Source organism: Eublepharis macularius, chromosome 2 (genome assembly GCF_028583425.1).
Source record: "Eublepharis macularius isolate TG4126 chromosome 2, MPM_Emac_v1.0, whole genome shotgun sequence".
Lineage (NCBI taxonomy): Eukaryota > Metazoa > Chordata > Lepidosauria > Squamata > Eublepharidae > Eublepharis > Eublepharis macularius.
This window is the reverse complement of record NC_072791.1, coordinates 107,272,429-107,287,129: the sequence shown is the minus strand read 5'-3', so window position 1 is coordinate 107,287,129 and position 14,701 is coordinate 107,272,429. Positions and strand designations below refer to the sequence as shown.

General features: G+C 42.2%; 1 protein-coding gene across 1 annotated transcript in view; it reads left to right on the top strand.

Annotated features, from left to right (window-relative positions):
• Positions 1-14,701, top strand: part of KIF18A (kinesin family member 18A) — a 141,460-nt gene that overhangs the window by 40,941 nt on the left and 85,818 nt on the right. Inside the window, exon 11 of the mRNA XM_054972147.1 lies at positions 1,264-1,428. Within this exon, the coding sequence (XP_054828122.1) occupies positions 1,264-1,428 (165 nt within the window). The remainder of the gene's footprint in view (positions 1-1,263; positions 1,429-14,701) is intronic.

Below are 14,701 nucleotides of genomic sequence, written 5' to 3'. Positions count from 1 at the left end.
CAGAGTAATGAGTGAGCCCGCTCCTTGCCTCACATGTAGCCTTCTCAAAGCGTCCCATGCAGCTTTGGCAGAAGCAGCACCCATCACATGGACAAGCTGAGTCTTATCCACACTCAAAACGATGGTGGCCAGGGCTTTTTCAATGTTAGTCTGATCTGCAGGCGTGGGAGCAGCGGGAGGGTTGCTTACAGCAGTCCACAGCCCTTCCCTTTTTAGATAATGTTCCATCCATACTGCCCACGTAAAATAGTTATCGGCTCCCAGCCTTTCAGCCGGCATGAGAGCCATTTGTGCCATGGTTATTATCTTGCACTCTGCAGGACTCCCATGCACTCACCGCACTCACAGCTGCCTTAACGGGTCCAGGCACCGGCTTGTAACCAGTCAGCGTCTGTTCCAACCCTTGAGCTGCCACACAACGATCCAAACGATGCTCCAGCAAACCAACAGGTTCAGTTGCAGGCGGCAGGTACACTGGCGCAGCGGAAGCGTGCTGGGCCCATAACCCTGACGGAATAACCGCCTGTAATTAGTGCTGCCAAGTGACCCGCTTTGCCCAACAACAAAAACACTGGAGCCAAGACGTTGTGATGAAATGCAGATGGTGTATTATACAAGTCCATATATTACAGGTGCAAAAGTGCTCAGCATACATACATACAGAGAGAGCAAAACCAGAGTCCAGTCCTTAGGTCAGTTACCAGAGTTATCCAAGATTGTTCTGAGCGACAAAGGTTTGCACCAGGCACCAAGCTGAGCAGATCAGCGATGCACAAACCTTTGGCTGGACTTTTAAGTGTCCACTAGCCTATAGGGTGAGTTGGAGTCAGCCAACCAGCACACGGCTGATGCAATCATGCCGCAATCCCAGCTTAATTGATCAGGTGTGAACTGTCAGAGAAATTGCTGACTCACCCTATGCTCTATGTTAAAGGGCACAACAGCCTTTACACATGTGCAAGTGAGTTTATATTCTGACACAGATATGCATGGCTGTTCCCAAAACCAGCAGCCCCCTCCTCTTCTTCTCTGGAAATAGCTAAGCAAAATGTGTGATATGATGACATGGCACAGAGTTTCCAAGACCATGAAAGCAGCAGCCAATAAAGTGGAGCATGAGGGCTGGTCACATTTTTTTTTATTTTGCTGGGAAGGAGATGTCAGGCTCTTTGCTTTCACTAATAGCAACGCATTCTCCACAACATCTAGTTCTGTGCTTAGCTTTATACTGATGTACTAGAAAATAAACCGATTGTATTTCAGGCAACTGATAAACGAGATCACCGGCTTGCTTTACTTAAAGTGCGACGTTTGCAAATGGAGCAAAAAAAAGAGGAGGAACTGAAACACTTTGAAGAGAACACTAGTTGGTTGCATCGGCTGGAAAATGAAATGCGCCTCCTAGGACAAGACGGCCATATTCCTCAAGTAAACTGCTTTCTCTTAGAAGATGTTGGATGTTCAAGTGTACCAAAATTAAGAGCACACACTCTTTATTCCGTTCAAGAAATAGTGTATAATGCAGTAGTTCCCAAGCAATGGAACATTGGGAATTGTTTGGGGGAATCAGCAGTGCCAAACATTGTAGCAGGAGACACTTCCATGAGTGTAATTTTCTTAGAATTTGAACATATGGAAAGAATAGATGCTTTATATATGAAATATAGGGAGTAAGGCAGGAAAAGAAGTATTGTAGTTTAATTATTTGAAGTGGAGATATCAACAAAATAGACTTGATATCAATTGGATTCTTTTTAGAAAACGTACCATTGAAATCTAAGGCAATTTTATAACTTTGCCACTGTTCCGTCATCCATTAACATAGTGGTTCACACTCCACAGAACGTGGAGAGCCACATTCACAATTCCCAATAACCAAAAGAGCCACATAATTACTGCATGCCCTGACCCCAAATATATAACTTATTAGTGCAGATAAAGCTGGGAGTACAAAGAATGAGAACATACCGGTTACTTGCCCTTGCCAGTAACAACTTGATTATTTATTCTGGCAAGATCTCCATCCTTCTCTGGAACCTAAGAGGCAGCTGGAAAATCTACCAGACTTCACATTAACTGTCAGATGTTCCTTAGTTTTATAAACCTCTCTGTGGCTCAGCACAGGTTCCTTCTGCTCAAAGTTAGTATACTATTCCTGCTTGTTTTTCTTTGTTTTTTGTCTAATGAGATGCCCGTAATTCAAGTTTAGTATCTGCTGTAGTTGTTGTTTCTTTAAGGCATCATAACAGATTTGAACTGGCTTCCAGCATTCAGTTCCCCTGGCACAGATATCTTTATGGTTCCAGCACCTGGGCAGGGCTTCCCCTTAGCCTTTTTTTTCCTATTTTTTTTTCTTTTGGCCTTCCACTTCTACTCACATCTTTTTTCCACATCGACCTCTGTGATACAGGGTGGGGAGGGATGTCTCAGATTTTAAAATGGCTCTTACATGCACAGTGTTTAGCTTGGATCCAGCAATGCACAAGCAGAAACATTGACTTAGCACAGTTCCACTTGAGCAAGATCTTGTGCAACACTTCATGTTTTCCTCTCTATGCAATATAGTGCCCAGAAATTGGTTGTGAAATGTCTTGCTCAAGCAGAAATGAAAATGAGAATTAAATAATTTTACTTAGCACTAGCGGCTATTTTAGTCTTTTATTTGTATTTCTGTTTGAGCAAGAGTCCTCGCACAAGTGGAAACTTCTCACTGGACCGAGCCCCATGTTTGGAATAGGGAAAATTTCATCAGGCCAGCTTTTGAAAATTTGTTTTTACCTTGGTGTTTATTGCTTCAGTTGAATTCACTGCAATTAGTCAGGCCCATCACCACTTGATATTATACTATTCTCTTCCTCTACATTTGATTATTTAGAAATCCCTATAATCAGATAAAGCATTGAACTACTTTTTTGTCATCAGTCTGTGCTGTCCCACATCGGGATGGCACAGGCCAGCCATAGAGAACGATTTACAAGCTCTGTTACACAGCATGACTGTTGGGACTCCTTATCCCACCAGCCATCGTGGCCGATGGGACTCCTTGTCCCTCAGTTCCTTTTTCACTGCTTCTGAGAAAGGTTATTCTCTCAATTGCTCTTCCTTTCTTCTCTCTCGACTTGTCTCAAATCTTGATTGGCTGTTTAATAAAAGCAAGACTGTCTGTATACAACAATGTCTCAGAAAGCACTATTTAAAAAGTGCATGAAATGTGAGACCAAGATGCCACATACTGATGAACACGAGTTCTGCCTTCTTTGTCTGGGGGAATCGCACGTCTCTACCTGTCGACTCTGCCTACATGTCACCAAAAGGCCAAGAGTGATTGGGCCTCCCATCCAAAGGCAGCAATGTAGGAGTTGGTAATGTTGACTTCCAACAGGCCAGCAGCAAAGCCGTCTGCTGAGCATGGACCCGAAGCCCTGATCCAAACGACCTCAATCGATTCTAAAGGCTCGTACCCCAGATCTGGCACAGAACCATTAACTGGCTCCAACTGTACCACCTGTTGAATCCCTCCTGCCCCGGGCATCAACACCTGTTTGACAGTCAAAGTAGAAGGTGGAGACTGCTAAACACTGATCACCAGACTGATCTGAGCATGCCACATTGAAACTGCCAACAAAAAAATCGAAATTGAAAACTAAACATCCCAAAGGATGGGCCTCTATTTCTTTTCTTTTCTTTTTTTTTGAAAAAATTTTTATTGGGTTAGAATATTATTATTTTTACATTACATTCAGTTTTCCCCAAATTTTTCATTTCTAACCCCCTCCCTTTCCCCCCCTTTTGTTGACTTCCAACAGCTTTCCCACCCTTTGTCCCTTTTCCCTTACTTCTATTAAATTCCTCTGTCTAAAACAGATATACATTCTCCATTATATTAAGCAGTACATCTTTAACTACTTTTCTTGTTATACACCCAAACTGTAAGTCTTTGGATAAACAATTTATCCCATTTTCCAGTCTTGAATATTTCTATATATCATAAACCTATATATCATAAACCATAAAATCTTACATTTAAATCAAACAATTTGACTTGTTCTCTATATATTACTCATTCTATCTTTTTATGGTAATTCTATATAGCTCATCACGTAGTCAATCAATTTGACTCTTCTGTGCATTCAGTTTGGTGCATATAAATCTTATCAAAGAAAGAAAATATTGTTGGTTACTCAATCCTCGTATTTAAACCTTATCATTAATTATTTTCTATCAATATTCTATCTGTTAACCTATACATATCTATATATATATATCAATCTGTTAATCTAACTGCTTATAAATTCACATTTATCTCTTCCTCCCCCGGTAAAGTCACCCCTCTCTTTTATACTTTTATTATACTTCAGTAGTTCTCAAACTGCCACAGTTTTCCTCCCACCTCCCATTTCTTCTCCAGATATTGTTTCAGCTTCTCCCAGTCTGTGTTAAACTGCCCTGAGTCCAGATTTCTCAGCTTTCTTGTCATCTTGTCCATTTCTGCCATGTACAGCAATTTGTAGATCCAATCTTCAATAGTTGGCACTTCTTGTACTTTCCATTTCTGCGCATACAAAAGTCTAGCTGCTGCTGTCATATAAAATATCAACGTCCTATGATGGGCTGGAATTCCCTCCATTCCCAAGTTTAGCAGCAGGAGTTCTGGGTTCTTATTTATTTGAAACTGTAAAATTTCACTCATTTCTCTTATTATTTCCCCCCAGTACTGCCTAGCTACCTCACACGACCACCACATGTGATAGAGGGAGCCCTCATGTTTCTTACATTTCCAGCATTTATTAGAAGTATTCAAGTTCCCTAGCGCGATCTTCTTTGGTGTCATGTACCAACGATAAATCATTTTGTAAATGTTCTCTTTAATATTAGTACATGTCGTTATCTTCATTGTAGTTTTCCACAAGTATTCCCATGCCTCCATTGTTATTTCTTTATTGAAATTTATAGCCCATTTCACCATCTGTGTTTTAACTGTCTCGTCCTCAGTATACCATTTCAACAGTACTTGGTATACCTTGGATATTCTTTTCTTGTCTTCTTTAAGAAGGGTCTGCTCTAGTTCCGAGTTCTCTGTTCGTATACCCCCCTTTGCAGAGTCCGAATTGTATAAGTCTCTAATCTGTCTATACTGGAACCAATCATAGTTAGGTGATAGTTCCTCTTGCGTTTTTATTCTAAGTTTAGATACTTCAGTTTTAGTTATTTCTTTGTACGTTAAACATTGTTGTTCATTATCAACAGCTCTCGGATCTATCACCTCGTATGGAACCACCCACAAGGGGGTTCCTTCTTGTAGGTAAATTCTATACTTCTTCCAGATTATATATAAACTTCTCCTTACAAAATGATGCAGGAACATCGAGTTGACCTTTACTTTGTCATGCCATAGGTATGCGTGCCATCCAAAAAATTTTTTATATCCCTCTAGGGCTAATAGTTTCTTATTCTTTAATGTCATCCACTCTTTCAACCAAACTAGGCAGATTGCATCATGATAAAGTCTCAGGTTGGGCAGTTGCATTCCGCCTCTTTCCTTTGCATCTTGTAAAACTTTTACTTTCACTCGCGGCTTCTTGCCTGCCCAAACAAAGTCTGATATTTTCCTCTGCCATTTTTCAAATTGGTTAGAGTCTCTGATGATTGGTATTGTCTGTAGCAAAAACATTACTCTTGGTAACACATTCATCTTAACTGCTGCAATCCTGCCCAACCATGACAGGTTCAAACTATTCCATTTGATCAAATCTCTCTCTATCTGAGTCCATAATTTTTCATAATTATTCTTGAACAAATCTATATTTTTTGCAGTCAGCTCAATTCCCAAATATTTCACCTTACTTGTTACTTCACAATCCGTTGTTTCCATTAACAATTGTTGTTTCTGCTTAGTCATGTTTTTGCATAGTATCTTTGACTTCTTTTTGTTAATGAAGAAACCTGCCAAGTCTCCAAACTCCTTAATCTTATCTATCACTTTTGGCATGTTCTCCAGTGGGTCCTCTACAATTAACATTATGTCATCCGCAAATGCTCTGACCTTGTATGAATAGTCCTTTATTTTTATTCCTCGAATTTCCTCGTCTTGTCGTATTTGTATCATCAGAATCTCCAATACTAAAATGAACAACAATGGAGATAACGGGCAACCTTGTCTTGTTCCTTTACTAATCGTCAGTTTCTTGGTCAGTTCATCATTCACTACAATTGCTGCAGTCTGGTCTCTGTAAATTTCCTTAATTGCTCTGATGAATCTTTCTCCCAATTGTAGCTTTTCCATAGTGGCAAACATAAAGTCCCAGTTTAAATTGTCAAACGCTTTTTCAGCGTCTACAAAGAAGAAACCAACCTCTTTGTCACAACGCTTGTCATAATATTCAATAGCATTGATCACTGTCCTTAAATTGTCTCTTATTTGTCTGTCTGGCAAAAAGCCTGCTTGTTCCTCCTCTATGACTTCCGAGAGCCACCCCTTCAATCTCTCCGCCAATATCTTCGTAAAAATTTTATAGTCATTGTTAAGTAGTGATATAGGTCTATAATTTTTCACGTTAGTCAGGTCTTGGCCCTCTTTTGGGATCAATGATATATTCGCTTCACTCCAAGTATCTGGAATCCTTTGATCCCTAAAAACTCCATTCATCACCTCTTTTAGGAATGGTGCCAGTTCATTGGCCATTGTCTTATAAAATTTAGCCGTAAGTCCATCTGGCCCTGGCGCCTTTCCTAGATTTGCGGATTGTATTGCCTTGCTTATTTCCTCATCAGTTACTTCACTGTTCAACTTATTTCTCCAAGCTTCCGAGATTTCTGGAAGTTTGGTTTTCTCCAGATATGATGCTATTGATTCTTTGTTTACTTCTTTTTTATTATACAGCTTAGCGTAGAATTTATAAAAGGCTCTACTAATGGTAGTCTGCTCCAAATACGTTTTATTATCTTCACAGATTTTATTTATTATTTTCTTTTCCCTTTTCTTCTTCAATTGCCATGCCAGATATTTCCCAGGTTTATTAGCACCCTCAAACTCTTTTTGATTCAATCTTTTAAGGTTCCACTCCAATTCTTTATTACTCATTGCTGTTAGCTGTTCTTGAAGAATTTTGATTTCCTGGTATACCTTCTTTTTCCCTGGTCTCTTTTTTAACTGTGTTTCTTTGGCTTTTATTTTCTCCTCAATCTCTTGTCTTTTCTCCTCTTTCTTTTTTCTTGCTCTGCCATTTAAGTCCATTAGTATGCCCCTTACAACCGCCTTGTACGCATCCCAAACTTTGTTGGTTGGTACTTCTTTATTCACGTTGTATTGTATAAAAAACTTTGTCTCTCTTCTCAGTATCTCCATATTCTCTCTTTCCTGTAACAAGTCCTCATTTATTCTCCATGCTTTCCTTTTTCTCCTTTTTCCAAATTTCCACATAATTGGGTTGTGATCTGAGCCTACCATCGGCATTATTTCTACCTCCTTAGTCCATAACGCTAAGTCTTTTGAGGCCCAGATCATATCGATTCTTGATAATGTAAAATGCCTTGCAGAATAAAAAGTAAACTGTCTACTTTTAGGATATTCTCTCCTCCATACATCTTCGAGAGTCTCTTGTTGAATCAACTCAAAAAAAAGCTTTGGTAATAGTCCTCTTTTCTTTTGTACCGTTGTAGTCTTTTTGTCTAACTCCAAGTTTGTCACTCCATTGAAGTCTCCAGCAAGAATTATCTGGTCATATACAAGATCGTCTAGATGCTTCCTTAACTCCTCAAAAAAGCTTTCTTTTGCACCATTAGGTGCATAAAGTCCGACTACCAACACTCTCTTTAAATTCCAAATACATTCCACTGCTACAAATCTAGCTTCCACATCTCTCATAACAAATTTTGGCTGTAGCTCCTCTTTTATATACAACACCACTCCTCTTTTTTTCTTATTAGAGGCCGCTACAAACTCCTTGCCCAGTTTTCCAGATTTTAAATATTTTACATCCTGTTTTCTAATATGGGTCTCTTGCAAACAAACAATGTCACATTTTTGTTTTAGTAGCCAATGAAAAATATTTTTCCTCTTATTCGGTGAGTTTAGTCCATTTACATTCCAAGATAATACTTTACACTCCATATTCATAGTCTTGTTGGTAAGTCTTTTTCATTGTCCTTAATAAATCTCTCCATCTCTCGCTCAGATCTGATGCGTTTTTTTGCCCCTCCAAACTCAAAGGACACTCCTTCTGGTAACTCCCATCTATACCTGATTTTCATGTCCTTCAACATCTGAATTAGCACTTTATATTTTTTCCGGTCCAATAACACTGATCTGGGCAGTTCCTTCATTATAATGATCGTCTTGCCATCAATCTCCAATGGATCTTGAAACTGTTTTGTCACAATCCTCTCTTTCATGTTTCTTGTTGTAAACTGTACAATCACATCCCTTGGTAATTTCCTCTGGGTTGCAATTCTCGAATTCACACGGTATGCCACATCTAGGATAGCCACAACTTCCTCCTCCTCCTTCCCCAGGTATTCAGCCAACACCTCAGTCATCTGTTCTTGCGCTGACTTCCCTTCCACTTCTGGCAGACCACGAAAACGTAGCTGCTTCTCCATGTGTTTAGTTTCTGCAACTGACATTCTCCCCTTCACCAATCTCATCTCTGTTTGTTGCGTGTCTATTAAATTCTCCATCGCGTCTTCTACTGTTTTAACTCTCTGCTGCGTTCCTTTTAATACACTACTAATCGTTTCCATACCTTTTTTCATTTCTGACAGCTCCGACTTTACTGTCTGTGTAACCTCTTTAACCTCTTTAATAAGCTCCAATTTCGTATCCTTAAGCTCTTTAATCATATCTAAAAGTTTTTTGTCCTGATTTTTATCTAAATTTTCTATTGCCGATTGCCACTCTTTTTTCGACATCGTGGGGCTTGCTTTAGCTCGCTCCCACGAATCCGCTCTCTTCCTTAACTCCGTGGCGTAAAATTAAACGTTTTTCTTTTTCAAATGTCCCAATCTTCTTGCCAAAATTAAATTTTAAAGTGTCCAAAATGTCGGGCGTCTTTTCTCTATGGTTTCTCTATAATGTTATAATCCAAGATGGCCTACTTCCTCTTCCGCTGAAGCCGCGACCCTTCCCCTTTCAAAAATGGCGATTCCCTACTTCCTGTCCTTCGGCAAGGGCCGCTTCTCTCCAGCCACTCTATTGTTGTTACGCACTTCCTGTCTCCCGTCTTCCCACAGCAGGTCTCGCGATGGTGTCTTTTTCCCACAGCTCCAAAGCCACAGGTATTCAAAACAATAGTCCGATTTCTTTAATAACTTCTTTAAACTTAGTCTCTTTTAAAATACAACTCCTGCCGAGTCTTCACCTCCTTTTCACTAGTCTGTTGCAGTTTAAAAATCTACTTTTTTTCCTCTCTGTTTTTATCAATCTGTCCCGTATCAAAAGATAGCGATCTTTACCTTCTCTTCACTTTTCTCGGGTTGTAATCGCTGTTTCGATCTTAAATTCTCCTCTCAACTTCCTTTCCCAATCGAAGCTTGGGTATGTAGGTCTTATGCCAGCCGAATTGGCCCCAAAACTGCCGCAGAGATTATAGCCGACCCGTCGCAAGGTGGGACCTCAAGGATCGGGGGGAGACTCGTTGTGTAGAGCCCCCCCTCGTCCGAGATCTAGCTCACCCTAGGGTCTTGAGCGTTCTTTGCCTGCTCCCCGCCTGAGAGCAGTCGGCCGCGGGCTATTTTCACCCCTCCGGCCGGTTAAAACGGCAGTCCGGTCAGCTCCGCGAATGGAGCTGCGTTAGACCTCCATGAATCCCAAACCGGAAGTCGGATGGGCCTCTATTTCTTCGCATCACTGTCAGCATAACTTGCTGTCCTCAACACACTCACTGATTGTCGAGGAGGAAAGTATTACGGCTCAACTCCACCAACTCCTGCCTTACACTAGGAGGAAGAGGAGGTGAGCCCAACAGAGGAATTACATTCCTTCTTTACTATGGATCCAAGCATCTTAGTTCCAACGTCAGTTCATGTCAGGCTATCCTGACAAACCTGGCCCTTGAAGGGGACGGGCCATCTTTAGGGGGGCAGAATGTCATGTCTGCACCGCTCACCACCAGAGGTACAATCAAAGGCTGTGCTCCCCCAGATGGACCCATTCCCACTCTCCGGGAGGGTATATTGGAGGCAGTCACTACGGTGGGAGGCGAAATGGATCTCCCTATTTCTGTGACTATTGGAGACTGCAGTCGGGAGAACCACTTGAGCTCCCATAAACTGTTCAGGAGTTACAAAAACTGGCCTTCCCCTTCACGAAGACGTTGCTCCCACTGCATTGATTGGTTCTTGGATAATCTGTGGAGCTCTTCCTTGCTTCTCTGGCAGCGGTTGTAAAACCGATCCCACCAGCAGGCTCATCATTTTGTTTATTACCTGGGCAGTTTGTCCCAACCTCTCTCTCATCAATGCCACTTGAGTCTCGATGGTTTGGTACCTGTTTTCCGCCTCTCTTGGTTGCAGTGTCTTGCCCCCGAATGGGTCTGATGACCCAGCCGCACTCCAGTCCAGGGTGTAGGTACCTTCATTACTTATGTAATCCTGGGGACTCTGCCTGTTGCCAGGGGGTAATCCAAGGCCCCCCTTTATTTGTACATTCCTCAGCACCAATTGTGTTGTCGTCTCCAGTGGCATAGGTAGCTGCGGCATCTGCCCCCAATCTTGGTTGCTTGGCCCAGCCACAGCCCCCATTTCCCACCTATTTAGTAGGTCAGTTGTAAATCCATGGTACTCTGCAGCTTTATCAGGGGTTAGTCCAGGGTCCCCTGTCATTTGTAAATCTGCTGGGGCTAGAGTACGTTGGGCATCCACCGCACCTCTCATTCAACCCTGTTTAGTCCTGTTAATGCCAACGTATCGTATCTCATCACCTGAAGCTGTTCACTGAGATAATCCAAACGATCCCCTCCTCTAAACTCCATCCCATCATCTGGTTCTGGTGAGTCTTAGAGGAGGAATAAGTTCCCTTGGCAAATGTTTTTCCATTGCTGGTGATCTCTTTGTAACTCAAGGCCTCCTTTTGGAGGGAGGTCTGGACGGGGCTCCAAACCCCACGGCAAATAACTCTCCTTCTGCAAGGAGACGCTTACATAATGTCCCAGCTCGTCATCCCACTATAGATCTAATCCACTCGTGGCTATATTCGCTACTTCCCTCTCAGAAGTGTTTTGGGATGTTCCAAACAAAGGGTCCCCCATGGGCTCTATCCACGGTTCGTTCTCTGGAGTGAAGGTCAGCTGCGGTTCCATTGAGATGTTAGGTGCCCCTGTCTCACCCGAGCAGCAACCAAACAGCACTCTTCTCCATCTCCCTTTCTCCTCCTGGGTCCGGGGTGCCCATTGTCTGGGGGTTGGTAAAGTTGTCCATGTAAGATTGGTGGCCCCCCTTTTGGGGATAGTCCCCATTCTGGGTGCTTGGGGAGATTTCCTGCCGTTCCCATCTCAGATCTGTTGGAATCCATTAGGCAGTCCAGATGCTGGTCTGGGTTGCATGTTAAATCATCTGGCTCCGCAGTCCCCGGGTCTGGCTCTGATGAAGTGAAGCCGATAGCCATCCTCCAAAGGTTACAGGTACAGAAAGATTAAAGATTTCTGTCAAAATGTCAGGATATGGCAAACAGATCCCTGTACCATTGCAGCAAGAAGTCTAGGCTCTTGGTTAAATGGTTTTATTCAGAAATCAAATCATTTCCATATATATGTCCATAGGATTACTCAGAAGCAAGGTAAGCATTTAAGCAGTAAAAGCAAGAATGGACAGGAAGGAGAACCTATGGAAAAACTCTTCCTCTTAACACACACGTTTGCTCCTTCCCCCTCCCAACAATAAACATGATTTTGGCGGGCACTTTATGTGAGAACATCTCGCCTGTTTGTACTATCCGGTAGAGTCACTGAGAAAGCATAAGATCAAATTCGAGACATAGCAATGCCAGGGAGTGAGTAATCTACAAGGTCATAAACAGTGAAAGTTTCTACAGTTCGTTAGATAAGCACCTGCACGAAGTCGGTGAAAGAAACAGTTGTGGCGTTGACAATATGACATTAAGTTACAGTATGAAACATTGGTTCAGTGTTAGCATTGGCATGGATGGGGTTCAGACATGACATTTTGCCACCCTAAAATTGGTCCCTCCCTTCAAGGGCCAGGTTTGTCAGGATAACGTTTATGGAAGTTTGACACAAGTCTAGGTGCATTCACATGGAATTGTTCTACCCACTCCCCGTAAGATTCATCAAAGTCTTTTCACCTGACTAAGTAAAAAAGCTTGTGTTTTATTTTAGAATCCAGGATTTTTTCTTTTTCATAATATGTCCATCCACTAGCATTAGGTGTGGGGGCCCCCATTCTGGATGCCACTGGAGCTTTTCTCAGAAGACTGAAGTGGGATACGGGGTGGATTTGTTTTAAGTTCTTTGGGAAAAGGTCCTAAAAATCTCCACCCTAGTTTTTTTACTAGGTGGTAGTTTCCATTGTTCAGAACGTTTTCTGTCAGCAATTTTTTTATAGTCTTCCTTTGCTTTGTCCGAAGTCTTTTGGATGATTCCCCATTGGGAAGTTAAATTAGTCCACCATTCCTCTAGATCTCCTGTTTGTTGGGATTCAGGGGTTGCAGCAAAAGGCAAGGCGTTTCCCTCATATCCATGTACTATTTTAAAAGGGGTTGCTCCTGTAGAGCTGTGTATTGAGTTGTTATATACATATTCGGCAAAATCGAGAAAATCAATCCAATCATCCTGCTCATAGTTAATGTAGCATCTTAGGAACTGTTCCAGCACTTGATTTGTGTATTCTGATTGTCCATCACTCTCAGGATGGTAGGCGGAGCTAATTCCTTGTTCAATTCCAGCAATTTTGAGAAGCTCCTGCTGGAAGTTGGCAACAAACTATGGACTTGGGTTGGATATTACCTCATTAGGAAAGGAGTGCAGTTTGACCACGTGTTTTACAAACAGGCTGGCTAGTTTCTTGGCTGTAGGGATTATAGTACAGGGAATAAAATGAGCCTGTTTTGAAAACAGATCCACCACCACTAAAATGACTGTGTGTCCTTTTGAGGGGGGAAGGTCAGTGATGAAGTCCATTGAAATTACGGCCCATGGTCTAGGAGGGGTTTCTAAAGATTGCAAGAGTCCAGGGGTTTTTCCCCTCCTAGATTTCCCCATTATACACACTGAGCAGGAGGATACATATTGAGAAACATCTTTTCTCATTGCTGGCGACCAAAACTGTCTTTGTACTAAGTGTACCGTTTTAAGGTACCCAAAATATCCAGCTGTCTTGCCATCATGATGTTGTAAGATTTCTTTCCTTAAACTTGTTGGGACGTATAATTTGCCCCTTCTGTACCAGTGCCCATCTCTCTCCTGTTTCAGTTCGGCTTTGGGCACACTTTCTCCCTCTTGGTCTCAGCTTTTATTCTCTCTCCCCATTCTGAGAAATCAGGTTTCGTGCTGCTTTGCGTTTTTGCAGCTTGACTGCGTGTCATCATTGCTCCTCCCAATTGAGCTGGTGAGAAAACTGTATCAATTATCTCATCCTCCTGGCTGTCATGTTGGGGCATGTGCAAAAGTGCATCTGCTAGGAAATTTGATTGGCCAGGGAGGTACTTCAACGTGAAGTTGAATTTGGAAAAGAATTCCACCCACCTTAACTGTTTGGCGTTCAGTCTACGGGGAGTGCGTAAACGCTTCTAAGTTTTTGTGATCAGTCCATACTTCAAAAGGAATTGACCCCCCCCCCCCTAACCAATGCTGCCAGGTAGTGAGTGCAAATTTTACCGCAAAATATTTTCTCCCATACGCTCTAATCGTGTTCAGTTTCAGAGAATTTTTTCAAAATATATGCACAGGGATACAATTTCCCCTCTTTATTTGGTTGTAGGAGGACCCCGCCCTCCATGGCGGTGTCACTAACATCAACCTGGACCACAAATTTCTGGTTCTCGTCTGGGTGTTGTAGAACCGGTTCTGATACACAGTTTTAAGTCCTTGATGTGAAACCCCATACCGCAAGAAATCGAGTTCCTCCTTGTGGAACTCACATTTAGACAATTTTACTGGCAGCTTGTGCTTCTTTAAAGTGGTCAGCACCTTTCTGACCAGTTCCATATGCGATTCTTTATCAGCAGAATAAATCAGCATGTCATCTAGGTAAACAACCACACCTTTGTACAGGTATTCATGCAGCACTTCATTAATTAAATTAATGAACACACCTGCCCCCCCCCCGTAGGCTGAAAGGCATCACAAGATATTCGAATTGCCCCAAGGGGGTATTGAAGGCAGTTTTCCATTCATCCCCCCTCCCTTATTCTGATCCGGAAGTAAGCGTCTTTCAGATCCAGCTTTGAAAAAAATTTCCCTTGTGCCACCACACTGAGTAAGTCTCTGATCAAAGGGAGGGGGTAAGCATTTGACATGGAAACAGTGTTTATTCCATGATAATCAGTACACCGTCTCAGGCCCCCATCTTTCTTTTTGCAGAATAACACAGGCGCTGCATGGGCGGACCTAGCAGTGCAGATGAATCCCCGCTCCAGGTTTTATCAATGAACTTTCTCAGCGCCTTTCTTTCCACTGGGCTCATAGAGTACAATTTTCCTTTAGGCAACTTTTCCCCTGGAATGAGTTCAATAGCACAGTCCGTGCCTCTA